This window comes from Schistocerca gregaria, chromosome 2 (assembly GCF_023897955.1).
Source record: "Schistocerca gregaria isolate iqSchGreg1 chromosome 2, iqSchGreg1.2, whole genome shotgun sequence".
Lineage (NCBI taxonomy): Eukaryota > Metazoa > Arthropoda > Insecta > Orthoptera > Acrididae > Schistocerca > Schistocerca gregaria.
The window spans coordinates 350984949-351008635 of NC_064921.1; the positions used below are offsets into that span (position 1 = coordinate 350984949).

Sequence of the window (23687 nt, forward strand, 5' to 3'; positions counted from 1 at the left end):
TTTTTCCCTCTGTACAAAACAATGCCTATGTTAGCAATGGCAAAAAATATGCAACACTAATTCATGCACTTACCTGCACTGGTGAAGCAACGCTTATGACGTGGGGATGAGCTGATACAGGAGAGTCTTCATCTGCGGACAGTGTGACTTCTTCTTCAGAAGAAGCATAGCTTGGTGTCATTTCTCCAGTACCATGGAAAGATGCTGATCTTAAAACAGGGTTCTGTCGGCTAGAAGAATATAAACATAACTTTGATATCACAGTGTTTTACAGTTCATGACTATAACTATCAATCAAATAAATTCTGATTATTACTGCCATCTACTACTCCATGAAACCATTTACCCTGTTATTACAAGACAAAAAATATTAGCAACATATGTTTTAAATGTACTTTTCACCCCTTTGATTTTATTATTTGACAGGTCATTGTTCAGTATGTGTGGAGGGGTCACTGTAATAACTAACATCTCCAAAAAAACCCCATACTGAATGAGTCAGCTGGATACACCTAGACTTTTACTCTATGGCTGCAGGCCTGCAGCATGTCACTAATGGTGTATTTGAAATTTACTAGAGTTTTTCCCGTCTGCCCATACTTATTAAAACATATGTCCACAGTTAAAGGAATTACTTATTCATTGTCATTGCTTGTAAACTTTGTGTAATTCATCATGAATTTTTGCACAATCACTCAATGTTGATACACTTACACTGTCTGATAGTCTTTACTCATTAGCTATCCTATTGTGCTTTAATTGTATACAGATTGATTTATTTGCAAATATTGCCAGGAAATGAAACACTATTCAGAGCCTAATAACAAATTCAGTATCAGAGTGCAGGAATTCTCATTACATGAAATCCACATGTGATCTTGGATTGCAGCCTTGGTCAAATTAATTTCCTGGCAGTATTACAACAACACAAAAGGAAGGATGTATCTAAACTCACAGATGTAACGAAAACACACACTGCAGAGTAAATAAAAATTAATAAAATACCTAGGTGAAGTCTCAGTATCAGGGATACAGGATTGTGTCATGCTGGTGCTTAAAGGTAATGCTTTTTTAGCTGCTTCTTTCTTCTTTCCTTCTGCAGCAGCTTTCATCGGATCATAGCTTTTACGTCGTTTCCAGTTTTGAAACTCCACTTCCCTTGATGACAATGTTGAATTACTTCGTCCACCAGCACTCTTCTTTAATTCCTTTTTTGGTAAGCCCTGTCTCGAACTGGGCTGGAAATAAAATGTAACAATTTATCATCATCATTATTGTTATTATTATTATTATTATTTCTTTCTTATCTCAGACGTTATGTCTGGTCAGAAGTAGAAAGTGACGCGGAACTTGATCAAGCGTGACTTCTCTTTAACTGTACGGTATATGTTATATTGCATTTAGGAACTTTCGGGTAATTGAACATGTATCAACAATTACGGATTTCTGTAGTTGTATATACAAGTATTATTATTATTATTATTATTATTATTATTATTATTATTATTATTTATTACTTAGTTTTGCTTTGTATCTTAATCAATAGCAGCACTGCATTAAATGTACAATAATTAAAAATGGTAATAATGAGTTTGCATAAAATGCTTATTTCCTATTATTAATAGTGTGGGGGGGGGGGGGGGGGGACCAGAAAAACACTGACTGAAAGAGCACTGCCATTCGAACATGTAGTATAGAGTTCTCCCACTAGATGGGGTTAATACAGATGTTCACAAAATAACTGCACAGATGGCATCAGTGTATAGATCAATGGGTGAGTGTAGTGTTGTGTTTCTCTGACTATTGGCGTGTTCTGCTTGCAAAGTTTAAAAAAACGAAGAATGTGTGTGAAACTTTGTTTCCTGTATACAAAAAAATCTGCAACAGAGACTCACCATATGCTTCAAGAGGCTTTCTAGAAGGATGCTGTGAGCTGCACACAAGTTTTCGACTGGTTTGGGTGCTTAAAACGTGGTGAGTTGAGTGTTGAAGACCAATCTCATTCTGAACGCCCTGCAACCTCACGAAACAAGGAAAATATGTTTCACAGCCGGAAAAAATTTCAACAGAGACAGGAGTGAGTTGGAGCTCTTGCCAGCAGATTTTGCGTAAAGAGACGTGCTGCTACTAAATTTTTTCCACGGCTCCTCACACAGGAGCAAAAACCATGCACATGCGTGTGTGCCTGGACTTGAATGCAGGGACAGAAAGTGATCCATACTTTTTGAACAAAGTCATTACAGGTGATGAGAGTTGGTGTTACGTGTATGACCCCGAAACCAAGCAAGCATCTAGCCAGTGGAGGACTCACAACTCTCCCAGACCAAAAAAGCAAGAAAAATGAGGTTGAAAGTGAAGACAACGATTAACTGACTGTTTTAATGTTCATGGAATTGTGCATCAGGAAATTGTACCCCCTGGAAAGTATATTAACCAGCAGCTTTATTTGGAAGTTTTAAGATGTCTGCAAGAGGATGTGCAGAGGAAACACCCGAAACTTTAGGGATCAAATGACTTGTTTATTCATTATGACAATGGTCTCACACACACGGAATTACAAGTGACCCATGGGAGGGGGAGGGGTAGGGGGAGGGGGAAGGGGAGGGGGAAGGGGAGGGGGAAGGGGAGGGGGAAGGGGAGGGGGAAGGGGAGGGGGAAGGGGGTAAGGGGAGGGGAGGGGTAGGGGTGGGGAAGGGGAGGGGGAAGGGGGTAAGGGGAGGGGAGGGGTAGGGGTGGGGGAGGGGAGGGTCACGGTGCAGTGCGCAAAACACAAGGCGTACGGTGTCAGGAGGTAGATGCCCCTCATACACAAAAAGAATGTGATAACCTGGATGATGAAATTTCCAGATTTTGATGGTATAAGTGAGCACTATTTGGTGCCATTGGAACTAAAGAGGGAAGATTCCTGCTACTGCTACAGCAATGAGACTGTCTATGGGATTAGTCCGGAAGGTGCCAGCAGCCTGTCAAATGCACAATAATGGACTGGGTCTAACGATTTCAAAACTGAAGATACCACCAAGCCATTAAGCCGGCAACTGTATTCCAGCCACGACAAGACCAGGGCCTGGTAAACATAGAGAAAAGCAGTACAATGTACACCCCAAGAGATGTGTGTAAGAAAGTACAACAGTATTGAGCTTCCACATCCAGCTAATCTTTAGCTGACAAATACAGATTAGTCAAATCAGCGTGTTATCAACAGGGAGGCCCAAAAAATTAGGATACTTCAACAATGTCCAAGCACTGGGCACTTGCGCAAAGTTCTGAATCAGGATGGACTAAGATACAATAACAGAAATGAATGGCCTATGTTTTTGCAGGAGTGAACTGGTAACCACAGGAAACAGTCCAAGCGGTGACCCTTTGGTTGGCACCTTGAAGACGGCACTCAGCCTATGCTACAGGGTAGGAGCTTTACCAGATGCAAAAATTGTTGACATGCAATGTAGAGGTTCACTGGATGGAAGGTTGCTAGTCCATTGATCGCAATGGGAAAGAGTCTGACAATCAATATGGAGCCCTGTGGAACACCATTCTTTTGGCCCATGCAGAGCTTTGGGAACAAAAGGTATTGAGATTCGAGGACCCAGTACAATCTGCAGGCAACCATTCTTTTAAGCAATTAGCGGAGCACGTTAGTGTAGCCAGTAAGTTGGTTAGCTGGTGGGTTTGCACTGAAATTTTCAAGTAGGGGAAAAGGCTGGAAGAGCTGTTTTATTAAGGTGGTGATCTCAAGGGAAGTAACTGCCTGCCTGAAGGTAAATAGAAGGATGGGGATGATGATACTATCCTGCCACGGCAAATGGAAGACACCTTTGAGACAAATACAGTTCAGGACCCTGAGTAGTTGTAGCCTGTGATTAAGTCAGATGTTGGGTCATATGATAATGAACGGAATCAGTTCCTTATCATCAGACAAGCCAAAAGCCTGACATGGTTCCCAGCCAGTGAAACATTCATCATTATATAATCTGGCTTGGTGTGGGATGAAACATATGTGGATGTCATCAAATTGTCATTTCTGCATTGCGAAATTACCGGGTAAGGAGAGGATGCTGATTCTGTTTCAAAGTGGGTCGCTAGGTGTTCAGTAAGAACAAATGCATCGGAAAAAGACCATCAAAAACAATTAGGCCCAGAACAGTTATTGATCTTTGGCAGTCCAGAAGGCTATGGAGCCTGACCCAAACCTGAGAAGAAGAGGCATACATTCCTAAGAAGAAGACATTATGCTCTCAGCATTCCTTTATACTGCACTTAGACAGTGTGCCTTCGCATGGAGTGAGGAGGGTAGCCTGTGAAGGATGCCGCTTGAGAGTTGCAGGACCCTATGATGATCCTGAATAGCTCCTGCAATGTCTTTGGCCTACCATGAAACTGGCCACTGGGGAGCATGCTTGTAGAAAAAGAAATAGCATTTCCAACAACACAGGTAATTGTATTGGAGATATCTCCCACAACTCTGTCGATGCAATCTGGCAGAGAGAGGATGAAGATGAGAGCAGAGGTATATAACCAACAGTTGGCTCTTCAAAGAGCCTAATGGGTCTATCTTGCAATGACAAGGAGGTGACAGGAGAACCAGGAAATGGTCACTGTTGCAAAGATCATCACGGGACAACCAATGGTGCGAACCCATGAGATTAGGGGAAATGATCATATGGTTGATAACCGAAAATGTGCCATGAGCAGTACTGATGTGAGCAGGAGTATCATAATTGAGGAGGCATGGATTGAGATCAGAAAGAAACTGGTCAATCAGAAGGTTCATACCAGATGACATGATACTTTCCCACAACGGATGGTGTGGACTGAGCTCCACAAGTATAAGAAAAGATGGGGGAGAGCTGTGGATGAAGGTGGTCATCTCAAAGAAATTAAATGCTCTGTCTGAAGTTAAATAAATGTTTGACAAGATCCGTGCAAATCAGAGTACAGATCCCACCAGTTGCCCTCCCAGGGTCAATATGATTCTGACAGAATGCACAGTAACTACGAAGTACTGGGGAATGATCTTCAGTGAAATGAGTTTCTTGGAGGACGACAGCAGAATAAAAAGAAATTACCCAGTAGCTGTAGTATTCATTACAATTCCATTGGTCATTGTGTTGAGGGTGTTCTGGTTAGGCATGAAGAAGCCAGGAGGATCAGTCTTGTCCCAGGACCACTGTCTGTCACTGGTGCAGGTAGCACATCAATAAACATTGCCTCAGAATCCGACATCGTGGGGAGATCCAGCACCTTTTCTTCTTCTTTTTCTCCCCCTCCTCCTCCTCTATCACAACTTAAGGCGTCAGAGATCCTTACGAGGGCGTATCCACCGTAGGAGTGGGGATTGATGAAGAGTGAGCAGGGCTGGGGACTCGCAGGACACTGCTATTCCAGTTATTGGCTGGTGTCAGGCCTCTGTTATGTAGGTCTCCAGGGAGAGATGTCTCAAGAGTGAGGTCTGTTACCAGTAGATGTTGGAGGAAACAGAGTTCTCTGGCCAGGTGTGGAAAGCAGTTCCTGATGATTGTATTACAGGAACCACAAGAAAGGTAGTATGAACGATTGTCATGTCGCCATGATTCAGGTGTTGCTAATCTCATAGGAATATGAGGTTTTGGCTTATTTTAATGTGATCAGCGAGTGGACTACGGACGGTAGTTATTGCAGTCAACAGTTCGCTGCTCTGAGTTAACATAAGCTGCTTCCAACTACTCTTTGTAACAACCTTAAATAGAAGAGAGAATACGAACATTTATTTCCTTCAATAGTAATGGCAGAACTAGTTAATAGTCAATAACAACAGAATGATTAATTGTTATGTCACAGAATTCAGAATGTCGTCAATGCCACAGCAAGAAATAAGCATGGGGAAATGCTCCAAGTGGCAGGTGTGCAAACTCCTTGACATTCAGTGGCGATCAGTTGATCACACTTGCCAAGCACGTAAATTCATCTAGTCATCACACCAGTCCCCCGTGGAGAAGCAGAGCTTCATCAGAGTCCACCAGGCTCGACATCATCTCAGAATCTTGAAGAAAAATGTGCATGATGATCACATCATTTTGGCATAGTGCCTGTGCCACAGGAGAAGCAGGATGCAGCTGATCGTTTTTAAATAACAGTGGAGTCACGTGACATGGCTGGGGAGCAGTGAGTGAATCTTCTAACACAAATGCAGGCTTTATGCACTCAGTGGAAATGCTGTGCCATTGGCCGGAGATCAAAATGCCCAACATCTTCTCATGACAAGCAAGGATGCGATGGAGTCCGGTACAAGGATGTGTAAATGCTGGTCTGATGCCATGTCTAGGAGCATGATGTGAATACTGTTAGACAACTCATTGTGCACAAATGTTGGTTGTGAGCCATGACATGATGCTGGCCAGGGCTGGCTTTGCAAGATGTCCTCCCTCAGCTTTGCTATGAAATCTGGCAGATGTGAATCTTCTCCCATCAAGGCACTTATATCAACAAAATTCCCCTGGTAGCCGCAATGTCTCACCATATACTGTTTCTGCCGGTGCCGCATCAAGATCTGGCTTATGCACTGTGCGTAGGCCAAGTAGAACAAATGGTAAGGCTGCAGTCCACTTGGAGTCATAACACAGGAGCACACTTAAGAGACCTGTGTCATTGCTCCACCATTACTGGGTGGGTGGTATGCTGTGGTAGCACAGTGGGTTGGACCACAAAACTTGCTGAGATGTGCAAATAGCTCCGACTCGAACTGGTGCCCTCGTTCAGCAGTAAATTGTAGTAGGCAACAGCAATGCGCAACCCACTGAGACATGAATGCCCCTGCCAGTGTCTCTGTGGAGGACTTATCCACGGCGATTGCTTCTGACTAATGCGTAAATCTGTCTGCGACTGTTACCAAATAGCATTGCCCATAGGACAAAGACGTGGTCCCACGACATCAATGGGAATATTGACAAATCTCTCAGTGTCCCAATAGGCACATGGATGTGGCGTGAAACTTTACTATGTTGGCAGCCTAGGCATGTGCAAGTCCAGTGGCAGCAATCTTCCTGTAGTCCGGGCCATGTGTAATACGTGAAGACAAGTTCAGTGGTTGCCGTGACTCATGGGTGGCAGAGCTCTTGAAGGGAATGAAAAATGTGCTTGCAGGGCTCTGCTGCCATGTATGGATGAGTCCTCACAGTTGCGGTATCACAGCATAACTGCATATCTGTTCCTGACACGTTTACGTGTTTCAGTCGAAGGTCCACCTCAGTATCCTTGAGTAGGGCACAGAGCTCCTGATCAGATTGTTGGATACAGGACAGGCATAGAAGGTCAACAGTTTCCATGACTGCACCAACTAGTGAGATGCAGACATCTACAATATTATTTAGCCCTGAGATATGCTAGATACCTGTCAAAAATTGTGCTAAAAAATCAAGTCTCGGTGAGCACTTGTGACTGCTTTGCCAGAAAGTGTATGTGAGGGTTTTATGGTTCGAGGATATTATAAATACCCTCGTGTCCAGTTGTGCATGGAAATATCTATTGCCGCATAAATGACCCACAATTCTCTGTTATACGCACTCCATCACTATTGCACAAACAGTAGCTTATGTGAGAAAAAAGGCAAGAGGTTGCCACATCTTGTTTACATACTGATGGAAGGCAGCCCCGATAGCTGTATGGCTAAGCATCCACTACTAGTGCCAGGCGCATATCTGCCACCAGATGAGCGAGAAATCCAGAGTCGGCAATGCTCTTTTTAGCAGCTTCAAACATGTCAATCATCACAGCTGTCCAATGCACGAGTGTGTTGCCTTTTACTTTGAACCACTCAATGTGTCTGCGAGTGGCTCCTGCAGTTCAGTGGCCCATGGCAGGAGGTAGTGGTAAAAATTGAGCATACTGAGAAACCTGCATAGTTACTTTCCTGTTACCAGATGCAGAATATTTAATATGGCCTCGACCTTTTCTATTAAGGGGTGTAACCCCTCTGAGGAAATCTGATGGCTCAAGAAAGTTGTTTCGAAACATTCAGGAGGATACCGCGTGTTACCAGCCATTCAAAGACTCAGTTGAGATGATGTTTGTGATCCTCAGGTGTCTCTGAGAAGACAAGGATGTCATCTAGGTACACAAAACAATTCGGTAAACCTAGTAGCACCAAGTCTATAAATGGCTGCCACATCTGCACCGCATTCCTCGGGTCAAAGCTCATAAATAAAGTTTCAAATAGGACAAAAGATGTTATAATGCCAGTTTTAGGAATGTCTTGTTCGGCAACAGGAATCTAGGTGTACGCCTTGGCACAATCAAGCACACTGAACACTTGTTTTCCACTTAAGGCGTGGTTGTAGTCTTTCAAATGCGGCACAGGGTAATGGTCAAGGATGGTCCTTGCTTTTAAGGCACAGTGACCACTGCGTGGTTTCTTTTTGGGTACAACATGTAGGGATGATGACCACACACTGCTGGACAGACGAATGATGCCTTTGGCCAGCATGGTATCAAATTCCGTTTTTGCAATGGTGTATTTGTCTGGGGCCAGTCATCTAGGCCTACATGACACCAAGGGGTTGGTGTTGACATAACGAACAATATCATGGCATACCTGTTGCGAGTCCCCCAGAGGACTTATAAGTGACAGAAACTGGTTGAGTAGTTTGGTGTACTCTCCTTCTGCAACCTGGATGATCTTGGTGTCGCAGTCAGCTGCATGGCACTGGAACCCGGCTGTAGCCAACCCGGTGACGGTGTCCGGTGTTTGTGATATCCGGGAGCAGGCAGTAGTTTGCTAGTATATCTACCCAATTATAGGCTCCGCCAGGTCCATGACAATGAAATTCCATGCTAACGCATGTCGCAATCCCAGATCTAATTATACATGTTGTGCACTGTACTTCTGGTTGGCGGAGCTGTTAGCAGCTGACAGTCTGAAGTTCGTGATCGGGCAGCACATATGCAGTTTATCTCTCAGCAAAATACGCAATTCTGATCCCGTCGTGATCAAACATTTGTGTCTCTACTTGAGGTTGGTCAAAAACAGGTGTCCAGAAGAACAATAAAATGCATCCAATTCTGCCTGGCACATAAGGATTACATATTCACACAGCAGATGACTCTTATGTGCTAGGTTACCAAATGACTGATGGTACCAGCATATATTAACTGCTTGTGAGTCATCAGAATGAGGAGCATTGGATCCAGGAATGACTCCACAATTTCCATCGATATCAACTTTTAGCATGGCAGTCAGCGAGAAGTTCACTTTTAATTGTTTGCTTAGGGCATCAACTTTGTTCAACAGGCCATCACTAAGTTGCTGTTCCAGTGCTGTGACTTTCTTTGTCAACTTGTCACAATCTGATCTGACATCCTCAAAGTACTGCTGCACATTACCACTGGGTCGGGACAGGAGGTAGGTATGACAGCGTCCTGTATCCAGTCAACCTAATCAGTCACACTGTACTGAGGCATTTCAGTTCATAGTGCAATTATGGCCTTGACTTGTGCTGGCAGCCTGGTGCTCTACAGTGTGGTTGTAGTAGCATGTTCAGGGAGGTGTGCACATTGACCTTACTTCATAGGTGATGGAGGTATTGTGAAGGTTTTTCATCACCTATATCCTCCTGGGTGATCACTTTTCATAATCCTCTTCTTACAAGGCGTACACTCAACATACGAGTTTATCTTTCAGTTCCATGCACATGTCTGTCTCTGGTGGCACTGTTATAATATCCTGTACCTCTGTTGCATACGTGAGATCGAGTTGACAACTACTAGTGCAAATTTTGTAGAATCTGTCATTATTCCGGAAGACAGAAAACTTCCCTCCACCTGCACAAACCAGAACACAGGGTTGTTCAGTCAAAACAGCAGAAGTCGTACTGGCAATCTTGAAGTAACAGGTGCATCATTGTTGGGTCACCAGTGTTGCTAATCTCATACGGATATGAGGCTGCAGCTTATTTCGACGTGGTCGGCGTGTGGATTATAGACGGCAGTTATTGTATTCAACAATTTGGTGCTCTGAGTTAACCTATGTGGCTTCCAACAATTCTGTGTAATAAACTCCAATAGGAGAGAGAATACGAACATTTATTTCCTTCAACAGTAATGGAAGAACTAGTTACTACTCAATAACAACAGAATAATTAATTGTTTAGTTGGTAAATCACAGACCTCATGGAGCATCCGATCTGTGGCAAAGAATAAGCGTGAGGCAGTGCTCCGAACAGCAGGCATGCATACTCATTCACATTCAGTGGCAATCAGTTGAACATGCAAGTCAAGCGCACAATCTCACGTCGTTGCCACATAACCATTCATATTGTTTTCTTGCCTTTGTATATGACAGGTGGTCAAGTATTTTATATTCTTGTATTTTCTTTTCTTTTTTGCAAACTGAAAAATCGGTGATCTTGGAGGATGGTGTTTAATACAACTGACACACAAAACCAATTATTCACTAGGATGACCTGCATGGAATGATCATCTGTACTTTCCACATTTTGCGTCTGCTATGTACTGGGATTGAGATCACATATGACCAAAGTGTAATCATCAGAAACACCTCATGGGCAGTGGGACATAAAGTTTCACATCACATCTGTACACCATAACTGTAACTTTATCTGGGATGACATTTCCTTCAAAAGTTAAGATGAAAGCACCTGTATCACTTTGGTTATCCAAGAGATCTTTTTGTATGCATCGGACGAAACGTACACATTGTCGTTTGAGATTAGCTCGTAGCTCAGTCACCTGCCTGGAGCGTAAGGTCTGTGAAGGATAATTCCTTGTACAATATTCAAAGTTTTATGTGCACCAACGGTCATTGGTATGTCACCCAATTGTTCACATGCCTGAAGAGCTTGAGGTTGTGCAGCAGAGAAGGCACTTATAGTGCGCATTTTTCCCAATGTTCATAGCTCAAATCTGTTTATGTAGTAAGTATTTATGGTGAAAATTGTAAACATAGTTGATACTGGATTATTTGCGTATGTACTTATAGCTAGAAACTCTGTACATATTATACTGTACCATCTCTGACTGACTTGTAGAAAAGGGACTGATTGTCCAGTTCATCAGTCTATAGTGTGCACCACATGAAGCAGAACTTAATATTACATGAAAAGTGTACTATGACTGCATTACTGTATAAATGCATTTTACATTTGACAGTAGGTAACACTGATTGTGTCATTTTCAACTATTTTGTTTATATGTGTAAATATTTATTTTCAGCAATGTAGGATGATTTTCATAATTTTATTTTAATTACTGACGTCACAGAGTGACACCATAAAGTTGGCTATAACAATTTTATAGCAAATACTTTTTTCCCAACTAATTATTACCATCAGTCTTTTTGTTACTTATAAATGGCTGTGCCATGACCTTTCAAGCACCACGACAATAACAAACCACCATCTCAAGCCCAAGGTTTCTAGTTCCACAGCACTCCTTGCTGTAAAACATGCTCCATGCAACCCTGCCCCCACCCCCTTTCATTATCTCCAGTTGTTACAACTTTACAGTACAACTTTACAGCACCTATGTTGTTTACAAGATTTTTATATACATTGTATTTTCTCACCCCTTCCCCCCCCCCCCCCCCCCACCTGCCCGCCAATATAATATTCTGCCATTTTAAGCTCCTCTCCCTCCCCTTTCCATTCTATATTGATTATAGGCAGAATTTTATTTTAATTTTATTCTCTACTTTTATCCTCCACCCCGTCTCTCTCTCTCTCTCTCTCTCTCTCTCTCTCTCTCTCTCTCTCTCTCTCCCCCCCCCCCCCCTCCCTCCACCCCCCTCTTCATCCCCTTTCCACTTTCTATACTGTCTGTAATTGCATTACTCTTTCAACTTCATTTTTGTCTCTCTCTTCTAATCTACATTTCTCATTGAATCCATCCTTTCTACGACCTGTGAAATAACTTAGCACAGTGCTGAATATTGCACTATTTTGACCACCTTGTTCCTCCCATTACTTTTGCTTCAACTTTGCTTCTCTATCTCCTCTTAGTTGGTGGGTCATTCTTAGCCTAGATTTTGAGAGACCTACTCACTCTGTCCCCCATTCCACAACCAATTAATCATCCTTTCCTAAAGAAGAAACCTACTATCACCTAAAGTTGTGATTAATGTGAACTATTTGTATATTATTCCATTGGTAGTACTGGGGATAAGTTGAGTACTGACAAGTATTTCTGCCTTCTTGTGGCTACAACTAGAATCACAGACAAGGGAGCCATAGGTATTTCTGCAAAAAGAGTAGGTGTTTGCCAAAAGAAAGTCTTTCAACTTGAGTCTGAAAATATTCTGTTCAAAAATTTGTATTTTTCTAGAGACAGAGTAATTCCTTACTATCTCACTTTGAAGTACCTGCGGAGTTTGTCTTTGTGCACGCATGCTGGCTCTTGCGCTCTCAGTCCGCGAGAGCGCTGGTGTCTCCGGCTTAGTACTTTTGGATTTTAGCCTGCCCTGAGCAAGTTTTGGAGGTTCAGTCAGTTTCTTCGACCTGCTGTTGCTTGGCGTTGGCGATTCAGTTTTAGATAAAGACTTATTTTTTTTACTTTCAGCAGGTTCAGGTTCATTGTCCAGTCGTGCTCTTCTTAAACTGTAATCCACATAAATGCAGAAAATAACATTTAATAGGTACTATAACCTCCTGTTTGTCTATTAAATGGCAAACTGTGAATCTACAACACCAATAGTACCTGAAGGCCCTGTTGTATCGCATCTGTGGTGTCGATCCAGGTGCTGGAATGGTGCCTGACCTCATCCTTCCCTCACCCGTCTCACTACTACTGTCAGACTGCCGACCCTCTCCTTGTCTGACACTAGTGTCTGACGCATTGCTCGCTCTGCGAAATGGTGTAACAGGTCCACGATTTCCGACAATGGCTCTGCTGTAACTGTGACTAGTGTCTACATCTGACTCCCCACCCGAGTCTACAGAGAGAGTCATTCGTGCCTGCATAGCAGTAACAACAGATTCTGTTGCTCTTAAGAATGATTCTGTCTCCAAGCTGCTGTCACTGTGTCGTTCACTTCCAACTACATCCTGTTTCTGCCCGAAGTCCTGAAATGCAAAGGTCAAATCAGTTGCAAACTTAATTTTGGCATATTTAAAACTGCTCACATTACTGGTGTTCAGTAATGAACTCATCACTCTTAATTATTACTATTAAAAAGAAAATACTTCTGTCATATACACAACAGTGCAGTAAGATAATCCAAAATACAAAATGTAAAATGACTATTAACATCATCTGTGACAGCAGGAGTCATCATTTATTAATTGTTAAAACAGTGACAGATTATCATCATACCTCAAAATTGTGCACTCAAAGAAGTGACAACACAGCTGACACTTAACACCAAAGACCAACCAGAATATTTCACTTAAATATGAAATAAACAATACTGGTTTTTTTTCCCTATCCATTGTCTCATACATTCTCTCTTCTAGCTTTCAAATCTAAAACATGACACAATGTGGACAACTCTGCAATTTTATCATATCAATCACAGTGCCATTTAAAAATTATCATTTATACTTCACAGAAATAAGTGTAAACACAAATGTAATGCACACTAATGGCTGATTGTTTCCCAAAGATTTCCAATTTAAAGGAACTTACCGGAAAAGCTGAAATTGCCACTGGTGATTGGAAGAGATGATTCTTTGTATGCTGTGGAGACGGAGTAAGCTTCCGACCAGAAGGTGGCAACCCTTTGCTGCTGAGAACTGGAAGATGACACATTTATTTATTATCAAAACACAACACGAAGTAAATCATGATGGAAATGAACTTATTCATTGCATTTCTTTAATTTACTGGTGTGGTTAAATTACAAAATTAGCCTTTAGAGAATCTTTATTCTGAATGAATAAAACAAGGTAAATCCACGTGCGCGCGCACACACACACACACACACACACACACACACACACACACACACACACACACACACACACACATTCTCTGAGAGACACGCAGGCCCCTGTTTAGTTAGTGGTTATTCTGAATATTCTCTTCATGAGTGAGCACATACAATAAAAGCACTTTACTAAGTGAAACTGAATTTTTATGTGCTTTCAGCATTGACTATCTTGGCTCCAAGTATGTGTATGTGTGCTATATGATAAGAACCTGCAAATTTCTGTAAAACGGGTTGAGGATGCAATGCATGCACAAGAAAACTACTCATTTTGAGGAATACAATTGTTGTTTACTCTATGAAGCCTCCTGACTATAAGAATAACTGAATGTTGAATAGTGGCAATGTGACAGGTGTTGGTACTATACGAGCTGTGCCTGGCAATGTGCATTTTAATGAGAAATGTGTAAGATTGTTGCTTTATTTCTGTACTATCAGTAGCTTGGAGCCAGAGTTCTTTTACCTTATAAAGAGTAATATCTGCATAACCCAGGATACTGAGAGCTGGCTGAAGAACACTGCAAGCAGGAGGTAAATCTTCAGTGAATTTACGTGCACATATGAAACACAATAGCTAGCTGCAAGTGCATCAAATGTGTTTGTAGTAGCATAGGAGCTCACAAACTGAAACCACAGTGCCACATCATTTGTTTGCTGGTAATTACAAGTGACATATCAGCTGCTCTCATCAGTCAAGGGTAAGATCCACAAAAATTTCAATAAAGTTCCATGGATATTTCCATTAATTCTTTTCGAATTTAATATCTTGTTTGTAGTAATGCCATACATAATACAATATTTCATCAGATAGATAAAAAATGTACTCATCAAGCAGCAACAGGAGAAAACAGCACAAAAGTTATGGGAATGTGCAAGCTTTTGGAGACAGTGACTCCTCCTCCTGGCAGAATGGTTGAAGAAAAAGGCAGAGAGATGAAGGAAAAGGACTGGTGTGATTTAGAAAATGGGGAGAGTTATAGAAAAGTGGCCCAGAACCCCATGTCCGGGGAGACTTCCCAAATGGTATTAGAAGGAATTTATCCACTCAGTAACTTCCTAAACCTCATCAATCCTTTTCCTTCGTCCCTCTTCCTTTCCCTACAATGCCTCTGCCAGAAGAAGAAGCCAGTGTCTTCAAAATTTGCATATATCTATAACTTTCATACATGTTTTTCTCTGCTGCTAGGTGAGTGGTTTTTTTTTATCTATCCAATTATATCATATTTTCAAAAAATTGGTTACTTTTGTTGATATATACCATTTCATCAGATAGAAAAAGGAATGAGATGAAGCCAGTCACACCTTTCATTGAGAATCCTGGTATTTAACTGTTTCTGGGAACCCATAAGAAACTAAAATCAAACCCATAAGAAACTAAAATCATGAAGTCAAGACATTATAATCACAGTACACTGCACATAACATCAAACTAGCAAACAAAAACTATGGTTTTCATATAGAGTATGCTACACACTCAAGATGACCTTGTATAAGAGGTCATTGAAAGTGTAGCAACAGTAACACAGATATACACATAGCTCACTAACACCTTTTGCACAAAAATCATCAAAGGCAAACAACAGAAGTTTACAACAAAGAATCTGTCAAAAGCACATTATACAATAAACAATTATTTTCAGCTGGTCATTCATAAACTATGACTATCATCAAAAAATTTCCAAAATATTTCCAAATAATTAAGTGTACAAGAAATAAGTAGTGTGGTTGAAGAAGCTGCTCACATAAATTCATGTGAAGTAACAAAATGGACTTTAGTGCACGATACTGATGGTCTATCGTGAGTTAACTCTTGTGCGATCAACTTCATCATAATTACTCCAGTTATTATTTGCCTTTTTGAGTCCATAATTACAGGGACAAAACCAAATACCTGAAGTTCAATTCTGTAAGTTAAACAGTTTAAAGTGAAAAAGGATGTATTATGCCTTCTAAACTCCCACAAGATTTGGCACTAATTTTAAACTGACACACATTCTTAGTGGAATTGCTAGCTTAGAGGCATTAATTGAAACATCAAAGCTAGGCATTCTTGGTTCTGCAATTCTCCTGGCATCAGTCTTTGCTGCTGCTAGTCATCCACCTACGTCTGCACACATATAGTCCCTCCCAATATTTCACCGGCATATCCTCAGTGCCTCTCTCTTCATTATGTTCTTTTCTTCGAATTTCCAACCAGTAACTCAACAAAGACAAGAGCTACAGCAATACTATGTCACTGAAGTTTCACAAAAGATGGTTTTGAGGAACTTGTGTCAACAGAAAATAGAGTTATACAGGTTGACTGCCTGATTTAAATAAAATTATTCATAAAGAACAATGCTAAGCTTAACTACATGGCTTGTTGCAAATGGTAGCTTAACTTGAAGTTTTTATGGCTACACTTCCACATGTACTCTGTATGGTGTCCGTAGAACATCTAGGTGATACTCAATTTTTCTCCTTGTCTTTAACAACATCTCTTCTGTCATTGCCTATACAGGATCTCATATTCGTGAAGTATGAGTTTCTACATCAAGACTTTAATACTTGGTGTAACCCCAAACAAAAAAAGTCAAGAGCTGTTACGTCTGATGAACAAACCACATCGCAGATTCAAGCATGGTTGGCATTGCGCATGGTGAACATGAAGCTACAATTTGCAACAAACCACATCACTGTGCCAAGTATGGTTCCTTAGAAATAAATTTTTGTAATCGGAGAAAGACTTTATGTTCACACAGTATAAGTTTATTGGAGTGAGACATGAGTCAGATTGTAAACAAGTCATTAATGCTTCAACGTTTAAGCAGTAAACTGATGAAGCATATGATTATAATGTCACCAGTAGTTTTCACAACATTTCCAAATCACACCAATTTAAATTTAGGTGCAATGGTACAAGTTTGTCAGCACTTAACATCAATTAATACATAACAATTTGGATAATATCCTTCAAGTCAATGTGAGTACACATAATAAAGCATTAAAGTTTACACAGAAAACAAGCACATTTCTTCATCCTACTGAAATGGCTCTAAGCAAACAGATAATTAATTCATAAAACATAAGTAATATGTAAATCCAGTTTTCTTATGCAGATTGTGCATAATCACTCCACCCATGACTATGATGGTGAGCAGACCACTGATATTAAGTTAATATCATATTTCAGTTGTTGTTATTGACTTATTTATTATTTGATAAGTCTTGGAATCAAATCAAGTATGAATTTCTAAACAGGTTTACAGTTTCCCCAGTTGCAAATAGGTGGAAACCACTCTCTTCCTTAAATTCAAGATGTTCATAATCTACATCAGCCCAGGCAATTACAAAGGAACTCCTGAGCCAGAAAGAAGTGGTAATGAAAAATATTGTAAGTATTTAATGGAGAGTGCAGCAGAGGGCCAGCACAGAGAACGATAATCTGGAAGTGATACGCTTATGGACTGTAGACAATTTTGATTTCTAATACTATTTGGCTTTAGGCAGCTCTCCATTTTGCAGTCTTAAATACCTACAGGCAATTGGTAGCTAATTCATACAGACACTATGAACACTGATAAGTCCACAATAAACTAATACCCTGTAGTTTCTTCTGCAGTGCCATAACATGTGCACAAACTAATGCAGCATCATTCCATGCTTACTCAAGTAGAAAAATATTATTTCACATTATTCACGCCCAACATGTTTTATGTTTTTTTTTCATTAATGCACAATAAATTTTGCATGGAACACTATCAAATAAACACAATTCCTTCTGAAGTTGCTGATGCCGACTTGACAAGAACTGTTCAAACAGACTATAAAAGAATACCACTTTGAGAAGTTAGAGCAAGGCACCTTGGAATCAAAAGGAGACATGTGAGCAGTTACCATTACTCTTCTGTGTTTCCAATCAATATCTCGTGTAGATTAGTGAAGTCAGTTGTGTTTAAGTTTCAGTATGAAACAGTATTAGTCAGAAGACAAAAATAAAAGATAAATTACAAGAGAGGCAAACATGGAAAGTTGAAATCACTGACTATTCTACTTTGTTATTATACACAATTCAATTTTAACAAACAAGTGCAATATTGTTACTTTTAATGTCATAATTTCAGTTTTCCAGCCTTCCCTCTCAAATCTTACTTGCAAAGTTCCTCATGAAAAACATTCCTAGTTCCAGATGCTCTCATTTTGATCGATATTTTAACGTGTTGCCCCTAGAGCACATACACTGTTGGTAAATTAAAATAGCATCACCAGGAAGGATAATATATCATGAAATTGTACTTATTGGGCAAATACAGCACAGCAGGAACTACACACGACGAAATTTGCAGGTGATTTGAGGATATGCAGGATGCTAAATTTGGTACAGAGAGCCGCCACATCAGACAATAACAAGAGCCTGAACTTCAACTTGAACTGAGCTTGGATGACATACAGAGGTACACTGTTTCACAATGGTTCAACTCTGTCCCCCAAGTTCATCAATCACAGTGGCTACAGGGTTACTTGACAATCCCTGATAAAAATGATTTCACTGAGAGAGAGATTTGTAAAGCACACTGTCCAGGCCAACAGTTACACATCCTCTCCAGGGTGAAAAGTATTTAAACCGACAAACTCTGGGAGGTTGTAGGGGACATCAAAACAAATATTTTTCCCTGATGTCATTTTTTCCTATGAGGATTATTTAAACTGGTGGAGGCCGTATTATGCTCTTCAGTTGTTAAACACCGTATTACAATCTTCAGATGTTAGACGGTTTATTATGCTCTTCAGTTGTAGGCAACTGCTGTCCACCAGTGTAGTAGTGCATTGTCTCTGTTTACTAATGGAGCGATACACCTGGTGTGAGTACACTGATATGGTACTATGTAGTGCACCACAACGGATGAGCTGCACAGTGGGTTTATCAACAACAATATCCTAATCGCTGTATTCCGCATCATACGACCTTTGCTGCTGTGTACCAGCGTCTGCGTGAGACCGGGTCATTTAACAGATTACCTGGACAGGGACGCCGTCGCACGGTAAGAATGCTGTTATTTGAGTAGGCTGTCTTGCAGGATGTGGAGTGGGATCCTTCAATCAGCACTCGTGCAATTGCACGTAACATGAGGACAAATCTGACGAATGTAATGACAGTCCTTGGAAAGCAATTGTTACGTCCATTTCACTTACGGCGTGTCCACAACCTGGAAACAGTTGATTATCCACCCAGAGCACAGTTTTCGCAGTGGTACCTGGAACAGTGTGAAATGCATCCTACATTTCCATCCTCTGTTCTCCTTACCAATGAAGCAACGTTCAGGTGTGATGGAGTCTTCAACATGCACAATTCGCATGTTTGAAGTGAGGATAACCCACATGCCACAGTTACTAGCGCTCGTCAAGTGCTGTTCTTCATTAATGTGTGGGTCGGTGTTGTTGGGGACTGTTTAATTGGGCTGTATCTGCTACCTAGGCCATTAAATGGCTGGCACTATTACAATTTTCACACCAGAGCATTGCCAGAATTGCTGGACGACGTCCCATTCCCTGTAAGACAATGCATGTAGTTCCAACATGACGAGGTGCTGGCACATTTCAGTCATCGTGTGCGTTGATTCCTGGGCCAACGGTTCCCAGAAATGTGGATTGGCAGAGGTGGTTCTGTACCATGGCCTGCTCGATCCCCAGATATGTCCCCACTGGACTTTTTTGTGTGGGGAGAGATGCACAACCTTGTTTACGCGACTCCTGTTGCATCAGAAGAGGATCTGGTTGCCCAGATAGTAGCAGAAGCAGGAACAATTCAGGTACTTCTGAGGGTTTTGCCTGTGTCGGACAGAACATGACCCGACAGTGTAACCTTTGTTTACATGTCAATGGAGGCATTTTTGAAAATCTACTGTAATTGAAATTGGGTTGTGTTAATGTCTTGTCTCTTGGTCATAAAAAAATGGAAAAGTGTTTTGTTGGTTTAATTAATTTGCCACCAGAGAAATCTTCCTCTAACGGTTTAAATACACCTCATACGAAGAAATGACATTAGGGAAAAATATTTGTTTTGATGTCCCCTACAACCTCCCAGTGTTTGTTGGTTTAAATACTTTTCACCCTGTATATCGAAGTAGGTTAGGAAAGCATAGCCAACATCTGGTCTTGCGTTATCTTGTTGAAATATAACATCACCAGGCCTGGAAGCTCGAACACAGAAATGAGCCACAACATGTCCAAAATGAAATGGCTGCTGCCCAAATTACCAGCAAAGCAAACCAGAGATTACCATGTTGTATACCTAATGGCATCCATATCATGACACCTGTATGACAATGACTCAGGCAATCTGCCAACATTCATACTGCTCAGAGTATTCACACACAGATACATCCACAATGATATCACTGAACCACAACTCATTTGTGAATATGGCATGCCACTCCTGTGCCTGATGTTTGAAGCACTACTGTTGGTGTGCCTTTCTCTACCGTCATTTCCATGGAATCCGCAATAACAATCACCATGCTGACAGTTTGTGATGCTCAAGATGTTGACATACTATTTGTGTGGATGCTTTTCTTGCTACTCACAAACCCATACTGTAACTCATAGTAGTATGTGATATGGCTACAAAATCCTGCATGGCCAAGCAAATTATGTGTCTGTCCTCTCAGGCAATAGTGGCGCAGGACCACATGGCATCGAGTATGGGCTTCCTGAACCCAATGAATCCATGTTCATGTGACAGCCATGGGATGCTAACCAACAAGACTGTAGGTGGAGAGATAAAAAAACCTACTCACCATGCAGTGGCATGAGTACACACTTATAAATAGTATTAAAGTTTGCAAATCATCCCTCCCATACAGCTTTGGCATTCGAGACAAACACATCTGCTCAGATGTAAACTCTTTACAGCCACTGTGACCTCATCCTTCACTGGACATAATCACCCCACCAGCTTATTTGAAAAGCAGATTTCCCAGACCATTACATCCAATCCTGATACTTCTGACCGCTCCAAGAAACAACTTAGGAGTACCCCACTTGTCACTCAGTATTATCCTGGCATTAAATGTATTATCAGCTACTTCGACAAAGCTATGACTTCTTAAATTCATACCCTGAAATGAGGTCCATTCTGTCCGACATTTTGCCCATCACAACTAGAATAGCATTTTGTCATCCTCCCACTCTCCATAATATCCTTGTCAGACCCTATGCTCCTTCTGCACCCACCTTCCTACCCTATGGCTCCTAACCCCATGACCATTCCTGCTGTGAGACATGCCCTGTGCACCCTCCTACCACCATCTATGTCAGCCCTGTTACTGGCAAAACATACTATCAATGGGACAGCCACTGTGAGACAACACATGTTGTACATAAGCTGTTATGTAAACACTGTTCGGCCTTTTACATTGGCATTATCACCACCAAGTTATCATTTGGGGCACAGGCAGAGGATGTATACTGGCAAAACACAATATCCTGTTACAGAGCATGCTCAATGACATGACAGTCATGATCTCAGTGACTGTTTAACCACACATTTGGATTCTTATTTGGATTCTTCCATTGAATACCGGTTTCTCAGAACTCCGCAGGTGGGAACTGGTACTATAACATGTCCTTGGTTCTCCCCACCCACCTGGCCTTAGTTTACATTATTTTCTTTGATCTCCACATTTCTTCACAGAAACTACATCTTTCTTTACTCCCTTTCATCATTCATTTAATGTCCTGTTTATTTTTTGCTCCCCCCACTCCCCCCAAACCTCTGTCACATACAATGCACTTAGTTTTTTGCTCTAACTAGAGCACGATGTTTGGGCAGTAATCTCTTTCTTGTATATTACCCTATCTTCCACCTTTAAACTATCAGATTTTCAAATTTCTTCCAGTACAGTCCCTAACAACCAGTCTTTGCTTCTCATCCCATCCAGTAAGTCTTCATCCACAGACCAAGGGTTGTGGGTGACGTTTTCTAACTCTACCCCTTTTTCCTAAACCTCACCAGTCCCTTTCCTTCACCCCTCATCCTGGCCCCTTCAATCCTTTCACCAGAAGGAGCCATAAGCTCCAAAAGTTTTTGAACTTTAATACTTTTTATACATGTGCTCTCCTGTTCCCATTTGTGAGTAGATTTTTTATCCATCCACTTACATTATATGTTCAAAAATTTATAATTTTCATTGATTTATTAACCAACAATACTGCAGTACAGCATACAATCAATGACCATGATCCTGCCGCTCTTGATTTCCTACATGTGCTAGTAGACATTACATGGCGCAAAACGTGGTCTCCTCACAAAGAAACCTCACTCAAATGCAACTTCCACATTATAAACACATTATGTATTCTTTCCTAATTTACAGAATGTAGATGGCATTGCTGCTATCATCTTTGCACAAAAGTGCTGACATGCTAATCATTTTCATATCCAATCATGTAGTTCCCTTACTGCAGATTTAAAGTTTGTAGCATGCCACCTTCATTTTTATGGACATCAGTTTATTTAATTATTTATCAGTACTCGCATCCTTATTTTTGTCCACATATATATGTTTTATATTAATTAAGAGCACATGCCCAAATAAGTACAAATTTTAAAAAAATAGGTGTAATAGGTTCAAAAGCTTTCTGATTTTGTTCAAATGCCCTAAATGGAATAAGACATGGAAGCTGCACAATTCTTAAATCGAACATCATCTTTCACACAAAATAATCAGTTTCAGATAAACAGTCTGTAATTTAAAAAATTTTAAAATAAATCGGTAACTAACAGTTACTAAGTTTACCTGGTTTTCCCAGAGGAAGAGGCGGCAGACTCATTGGATCTGATTTTTCATATTCAGACTCATGATTATGTTTGGCCACCTGGTTTGCCCACTCATTAATCCAGTTTGGATTATCACGATACAGACTCATCTGCAAAGCAAAGAAACTTTTAAAATTACACTATAAGCACTTGTAGTTATGACAAATGTCAGAACAAACTCATGAAGTAAAAACTAAAACTGTATTGGTAGGTTACATCAGGAAGACACTAGTACAATAATCAACTGAGAAAAAAATGGAAATAGTCAATTGTACATTTTATCTATGTACTATGGTTTTTTTTTCCAACAATAAAATTGACTTTCTAATCCCAATGGATGTTAACTTTCCAGATCATTCTTTCTTCTTGTAAGTCATTACTCAGCAGCAGCATAGGATAGACAATAGTGGCAATACAGGCACTAATTAATTCTACCCATGAAAGCTTCATACGCAAGTGTTTACTAATGTCTAGAAAGTTATACAATTATGTAAGCTGCAATTTGTACATACTTATTCGAATGTCTTGTAAATGATGCAGGTCTAGATGATGCAGCTCTTTGCAAGGGATAACCTAAACTAAATGTCATGTTATACTGTTGGCTGAGAAATTAATGGTATGACCCTAAAGGGTTTTATCCTCAATCATTCAGCTATATTTGCATGGTACAATCATGACCAGTATGTCAATAATGACACAACGAAATGGGCTACTGTTGGCATTACAGTGAAATTTGCTCAAGCAAGGATAAATTTTTAAAGAATGACAAACATGTTCGCTATTGACAACAAGAAACATGTGAAGTAGGGTGTGGCTATTCTAAAATACATATTTGTTTATCACCATATAGTGGAGATATTGAGTCACAGATAGACAAACAAAAAACTGTCAAACAAGTAAGCTTTCAGCCAAAAAGGCTTTCTTACGAATTAGACACATGCACATGCATGCACCCGCAGGTGTTTGTCACTAAGCAAA

General features: G+C 40.7%; 1 protein-coding gene across 1 annotated transcript in view; it reads right to left on the minus strand.

Annotated features, from left to right (window-relative positions):
• Nucleotides 1–23687, minus strand: part of LOC126337034 (uncharacterized) — a 105739-nt gene that overhangs the window by 46317 nt on the left and 35735 nt on the right. Inside the window, exons 5-10 of the mRNA XM_050001336.1 lie at nucleotides 22690–22819; nucleotides 13612–13718; nucleotides 12685–13049; nucleotides 12350–12584; nucleotides 1006–1238; nucleotides 74–230 (exon numbers count right to left, since the gene is read on the minus strand). Coding sequence (XP_049857293.1) covers nucleotides 74–230; nucleotides 1006–1238; nucleotides 12350–12584; nucleotides 12685–13049; nucleotides 13612–13718; nucleotides 22690–22819 — 1227 coding nt within the window. The remainder of the gene's footprint in view (nucleotides 1–73; nucleotides 231–1005; nucleotides 1239–12349; nucleotides 12585–12684; nucleotides 13050–13611; nucleotides 13719–22689; nucleotides 22820–23687) is intronic.